At 38.5% G+C, this 6,974-nt stretch overlaps 1 protein-coding gene across 2 annotated transcripts; it reads left to right on the forward strand.

Moving 5' to 3' along the window:
- The first annotated feature begins 759 nt into the window (after positions 1-759).
- Positions 760-6,530, forward strand: si:dkey-193c22.1 (uncharacterized protein LOC567837 homolog). Of its 2 annotated transcripts, none has more exons than XM_058070871.1 (8): positions 760-919; positions 1,775-1,924; positions 2,002-2,122; positions 2,245-2,469; positions 2,540-2,623; positions 4,110-4,251; positions 5,654-5,816; positions 5,895-6,530. In XM_058070871.1, exons 1-8 carry the CDS (start codon positions 807-809, stop codon positions 6,127-6,129), a joined length of 1,233 nt encoding a protein of 410 aa, XP_057926854.1. In that variant the 5' UTR covers positions 760-806; the 3' UTR covers positions 6,130-6,530. The 2 variants fall into 2 exon arrangements, with proteins under 2 accessions (XP_057926854.1, XP_057926855.1); XM_058070872.1 differs by having other exon boundaries at positions 808-919; positions 1,780-1,924.
- Positions 6,531-6,974: the final 444 nt, after the last annotated feature.

Below are 6,974 nucleotides of genomic sequence, written 5' to 3' on the forward strand. Positions count from 1 at the left end.
AATATCATTATTGTTTTTTAAATGTCAGTAGACTGCGTGGTAGTATAGTGGTTTGCTGCCTCACAATCAAGAGATCCAGGTTCAAATCCTGGAGCACCTCTGTGAGGAGTTTGCATGTTCCCCAAGTGTTTGTGTAGGTTTTCTCCAGGTACTGTGACTACCTCCTACATCCTCAAAACATGCATGTTAGGCTAATTGTAGACTAAAAACATTAGATTATTCATAGGGGTTTACACCTCATATCACTCTTCCTTTTGTTAAACCTATTTTGGAATTTGTGGCAGCCATGGCGTCCCATACACACACAATTATAGCATTCTATCGCCCTCTGCTGGATGTACTGCTGCGCTGCAAACTGTTTGTGGGTGAATTATTGCGACATGGCCACTTAGCGAGCGTTAAAGATCGACATAACGCTTTTCTGATTGTATGAAATACCTTAACTTTTACATGTTAAGCGCCGCTACAAGATTATAGCAAGGAGTCCTCCTCGACGTCATCTTCAACAGGTACTTCCGGGTTATCGCCGAAGCAACCAACAGTACAATGGTGACAAGACATTACGCTCACACTGAAATAAGATCGCATACCAACCCGGTCTAAATTCCTCAGTAGATGCACTGATAATTGTGACGTAGTATATATATTATTTTTTATGAGAATCAAAATACAACTGATCATACATGATGCTATGTTACGTATTATTCTTAAGATCGTTAAGATTCATAATCGTTTCTTCGTTTTTCTTGTGCAACCCGGAAGTGTGGAGGTTTGTACTTTCTTGGGGATGAGTATCTTTGTTGTAGATGACCGTGGGCCACATGAATGGCTTCTGGAAGACACTCCATAAACCGTTTATGAAGCTATTTCAAAACACTCATTCGAACGTTCACTGGAAGATCTACAAGTATATCAACATGTATGTTGTGTGTGTTTTTGTCTTTTTGTGTTTCACGTCCAGCATAACGGTAAACTAGCAACTATACTTATTTGTTGTTGATAACTGTAATTACAACTGCAGTGTTGGTGACCTAGTTTCCTAAAAAACGACTATTGTGATACTCGGTATATGTCACATCGCAATACCTTTTGTAGTGTCATTACAACGTTATTAATCGCTATTAATTCTTGTTATTTTAACCTGGCTGCCAGGGTACATGTGTACTAAAGCTAATGAACGTCCAAACATATAAGAATATATCTTTTTAGTATTATGAGTCTACTTATTTTAAGAGTGCGTAATAACATAGAATTTCTCAACAATCTGAAAAAAATGTAGCAAAGATGTAATGGTATCACCAAACTAGCATAGCACATTACTAAGTACTGTATATCCAATCGTCCCCTATGCTACGTACAGCCACTAGAGGGCATACGTGCACAGCATCTGAGGATAATTTTTCAGTATTATGATGTACAGTAGACCTCTGTCTAATACAAATCTCGTGCAATAAAAATGCCTATTTTTTATATTTAAAACCCTATAATATGCCTCTTTCAGTTTTAAACATATTTTAAAGTCATACGCTTTTCAATTCATTCATTTTATAAACAACAGGCATACAGTATACAGTACACAAAATATGCAGTTAGATGCACATCAGGTCTTGTCAAAGCATCATTCTGCTGGACTGTGTTTAGTAAATTGACCTGTGAGACAGCTGCATTTGTGCATAGCTGCAGAACTTGCATGTATAGCACCTTCCAACTATAACAAATAGGTGTGGACCAACTGTATGTGCTGATCACTAACAAGACTTTTGATTTTTTTAAGGTCAGGCTTCAAATACCACTTGTGGTTACCAGTTGCTGTGGGTGTCATAATGGTGGCTCTCCCATACTCCATCTCCCTGGCAGCCCAGCTGAAGTATGGCTGGCCCAACAAGCCGGGTTACCGGAAGTATATAGAAGCTCTAAAACCACGGTAATTTATTATGTAATAAAAAAAAGAGTAATTGTATTACAATTACATCTGACACCTCATTTCTCTTTTTCAACCAGGCGAATTTACCGCATAACCAGAGCTGTGTTGGAGTCACTTAAATGCCTGCAATATGGACGGCTTTACTTGAAGGTGTCGTCATGGTACAAGAATGATGAGAACCGGATTCATTATGTACAGGTGATACTTCTGTACCCACACTTATATAGTAAAACTCCCAGGTTGTGGGACTTTTTCCTTTGATGTTGTCATTGGGGAATGCCCGTGCAAAAAAACTATTTTATTCTTGCCTCCTTTTAAAGGGTATCACATTTGGTCGCAGAGGCAACAAGCTTGACCTGTACCACCCTCCCAGGTTGGGGGGAAAGTCTGAGGAAATAGCAGCACCACCATCACCATTGGTGGTTTTTGTCTACGGTGGTGCGTGGTGCTCCGGAGAACGACCCATTTACTGTCTGCTGGCTCGATGCATGGCTGAAGAACTGAATGCAACTGTTGTTTGTCCCGACTACAGCACCTATCCAAAGGTTTCTCCATTCCCCACTATACACTAGACTGACATCTTGTTACTGATCACAGCTTTCTTTTGATTGCCAGATGAATGTTTTAGGGATGGTACAAGATATTGTAGACTGTCTCATCTGGGCCCAAGAGAGTGGACCAAAATTCAACTTTGATAAAGTAAGAAAAAGTAGCACATTTCTCATTCCAACAGCCTGACCATTGTTTCCCGTATGAATTTTCTTCTGCATATTACAATTCAGGGGTCCCCAGCCACTGATACCAGTCAGAAACAATGATTGAAGATCATAATTGAACAATGAAGAAGACACGTTTTCTACATAAATAACTACATTAAAAAATATATAAATGCATATTAATTAGGAGGGTGGCACGGCGGTCGAGTGGTTAGCGCGCAGACCTCACAGCTAGGAGACAAGTGTTCAATTCCACCTTCGGGCATCTCTGTGTGGAGTTTGCATGTTCTCCCCGTGCATGCGTGGGTTTTCTCCGGGTACTCCGGTTTCCTCCCACATTCCAAAAACATGCTAGGTTAATTGGCGACTCTAAATTGTCCATAGGTATGAATGTGAGTGTGAATGGTTGTTTGTCTATATGTGCCCTGTGATTGGCTGGCGACCAGTCCAGGGTGTACCCCGCCTCTCACCCGAAGACAGCTGGGATAGGCTCCAGCACCCCCGCGACCCTCGTGAGGAAAAAGCGGTAGAAAATGAATGAATGAATATTAATTAGGAAATAATGGTTATGATATATGTTAGGAAGCTTTACGTATGCCTTTGTTTGATGCTGCCACTCATTCATCACAGTTTGCAAATGCTGATATTGTGTGTGAATGCATAGAGGTGAGTTTTGATGACCTTATTACTGTATGTCTGTGTTAAGTTCTACTGTTCAGATGTTGTTTAGTGTCAAGTTATGTCATGGCAGCACACTGCAGCACCGAAGGCCGTAAGTGTGTTGTTGGTAGTAATCCTTCCTTCATGTTAAGCTTTCACAACTTCAGTGGTCATCTTAAAAAGACTTAAAAACATATATTGAAGAAATAGCATTACAGTACAAATGGAAATGCAAAATTTAGGAAAAATATGTAGTATATGCTTAAATTTGCATATATTTTACTCATACTAGGTCACGAACCAGCAATGATTTATTAAAGTAAAGTGTTGTACATGTACATGTACATTTATTAATTAAAGTAAAGTGTTGTACATGTACATGAGGCACCATATTTGCAGAAATACCTTTTTAAATTTAGCAATGTTGCTTGTTGCTTGCAATTTTGTGACTCAGTTATACCTTTTGAATTATTTTACAATAGACAAATCAAATGTATTATTGAGGGATGCAAGCAGAAACAGCTGAATTTGTTAGGTACCCATCTTCAGTGATGTCTCAGGGGTACTCCCCAGTTAATGGTGTCATCAGAGCCAATTAGCTTTGCAATTGTCACTGGTGCTTCCAATGTCAAAACAAATCAACATGATCTTGCAGATAGGACTGGTTTTCCAAGATGTATTTAGCATGTCTCACAACTAAACTCACTAACTTGTGTTTTTCCTGTATTTTTTTTATGCAGTGTAACAAGTTGAGGAAGAGAATTGACATTTAAATTCATACCGGATATTCATTTTCTGTCTTTTTGCAGGACAATATTGTTTTAATCGGCCATTCGGCTGGTGCACATTTATGTGCACTCACCACGCTGTTTCTCGTCGATGCAAGAGAGGAGCTGTTCATTGATGTCCGCTACCTGGAGGGCCTAACGTCAGCGATCAAAGGAGTTATTGGTAAGGGGCGCATTTTTTTTAATGCGGTTTATGGCGAACAAAGGAACTACCTCAAATTCTGATTTAAATCAAGTATATAGTGGAAGATCTGAAGTCAAATGCCTTTGAGGTTGTAAAATCCAACTGCAAAAATGTCAGAAGTATGTCATCATCAGTAAAAGTAGGTAGTCTAGTGTCATAATATCTTATTTATTATGTTAGATTTAACAGTTAACTTATTTTTACACTTGTGTGACAAATAAGCACTAAAGTACGTAACTGTTGAGTGTTTTATTTTTTTCACGATGGACGGTTTTTAACTTCTTTTTGCACTTACATGACAAATGATTAGGCATTACACCATCATTATTGTTAAGGCTACAGGTTCACTTGTCCTTTTACGTTTGTATGACAAATACTTAAGCACTATGCCTTCATTATTAAAGGCTGAATGTTTTCATGTTCTTGTAAAGGTGCTGTCTGCCTTGGTAAGGTACGGCATGGGGCCGATAACCTTTGAAAAGTGGATATTCCTTCTGGAATATTCCGGATTTCTAATCCGAAGCGACTTATACCGTATTTTCCGGACTATACTATAAGTCGCACTTTTTTTCATAGGTTGGCTGTTCCTGCGACTTATACTCCAAAGCAACTTATACATAAAAAAAAAAATATATATATATATATATATATATATAATTTGACAGTCAGCCACAAGACGGCACTCTAGACTTTTGCACCGATATCTCCTACTCCTTAACAATTCAATACTTAAACAGTAGACTAGCTTACAAAGACAACTGACAAAGACAAAACACATACTGCCATGAACAAAACAAAAGTTACTGTACTTAAAACTGTTTATGTTACATAAACACTGGACACGTTTTCTGGTCTTGTTTATTTTCCGTGTGGCTGAATAACCATTGTGTTAGCATATCTTACTCCTATTCAGCCTGTTGTCTATTCTTTTATTATTGCTAGAACTTGCCTTCCAAGATGACGTAATATCTGTTTTCACGTAGTTTGTAAAATAAATTACCCGCAAAAATGCGACTTATACTCCAGTGCGACTTATGTATGTTTTTTTTCCACCTAATTATGCATTTTTGGCCTTGAACAACTTATACTCCGGAGCGACTTATAGTCCAGAAAATACAGTATATGCTTTTTTTGTTTAGGCTATAGGTATCTGAATAACTGTCTGTAGGTATGAATGTGAGTGTGTTTGTCTATATGTACCCTGTGATTGGCTGGCGACCAGTCCAGGGTGTACCCCGCCTCTCGCCCAAAGACAGCTGGGATAGGCTCCAGCTCGCCCGCAACTGACTGAATGTTCACATGTTAAGAATGATTCATGCTCAGTTAAAACCATTGTTTTTGAATGTAATCAATATTTCTTATGAATTAATTTCCTGAACAGGTCTCAGTGGTGTCTATAACATTGTGGATCATTATGAACATGAGCAGCAGAGAGGAGTCGAATATATCTCCGCCATGCACAAAGCCATGAATGGAGTGGAGAATTTCCCCTACTACTCACCCACACACTTGCTGCAGACGTTAGGCCAGGACAAACTGAGCAGGTGGTGCACAGACGCTAAAGTTCACATTTTAATGTGGCGTCAAGAGTTATTTGTATGATTTGTTTATCTTTCTTCCAGAGTGCCTCCGTTTGCTTTGATCCACGGCACCTGTGACATATTAATTCCTGCAGAATCTTCAACAAAGTTCTCAGAGCTCCTCACCTCACTGTCCGTAAAGGCGTCGCTCTATTTGATGCCCATGGTCGACCACTTGGAGATGGTCACTGACCTCATGGCAGCAGAGCAACGCTTCTACCATGTCATCTACGGCTGTATTAAACAGGAGTATAGGAAGCTTGTGGAAGTCAGCTGACCTTACATGACTGAAAGTAATTCTGATGATCATTATTTCGGTGTTTGTTCTTATTCAGAGTATGTGGTCTCTTTTTTTCAACCGGAAATGTTAAAATATTCTTAGATCATACTTTATTTTTACTTTACATTTTACTCTACTTTACATTTCCCTTTACGTATTTCCATAGTGCCTCATATTAACTCACTAGCAAGATCTCAGTGTATAGACTGGTCATATATCTCATCTCGTTTCATATTATCTACATACTGTATTGTATATAACTCTAGGAAAAACTGTTGATTTTGTTAATACTTGGGTTGTTTGTATTGTTTATTTTTCTATATTGTGTATTTTGTACTGCTTAACTGATTCTGTACTCTTGCTGCTGTGCAATGCAAATTTCCCCACTGAGGGATGAATAAAGGCATATCTTATCTTATCTTATCTTGCATAGCTGCAGTCCGAAAAATATGTTTTTCTTGATTCTTCTCAAGCTGCTGCTCTTCCCTGAAGTCTTCTGGCGTCTCCCAGTAGAGACCCGTCTCACAATTTGAAAAACATGCTTTATTCTATTCATTGAACCTGAAAATACAAGAATTTTAACCTGTTTCATAAGGTGTAAAAGGATTTCTAAATTGGTTCAGTAAATCAGTAAATCTGATTATGATACATTATGTCTTTTGATTATATTATGTTAACGTTTTACCAAAGGTTTATAAGAGGTATTTTATAAATATTGTAAGAGTAATTTTGTTTCTATATGTAACTATAAATAGTTATTCGCTGCCCAGCTTCACGCGCTCTTGTGCTTTTATTTTGGTAAACGCGTTCACGAGAACAAACTCGCGCGCTCAGGAGGCGGA

This window comes from Doryrhamphus excisus, chromosome 4, assembly GCF_030265055.1.
Source record: "Doryrhamphus excisus isolate RoL2022-K1 chromosome 4, RoL_Dexc_1.0, whole genome shotgun sequence".
Classification (NCBI taxonomy): domain Eukaryota; kingdom Metazoa; phylum Chordata; class Actinopteri; order Syngnathiformes; family Syngnathidae; genus Doryrhamphus; species Doryrhamphus excisus.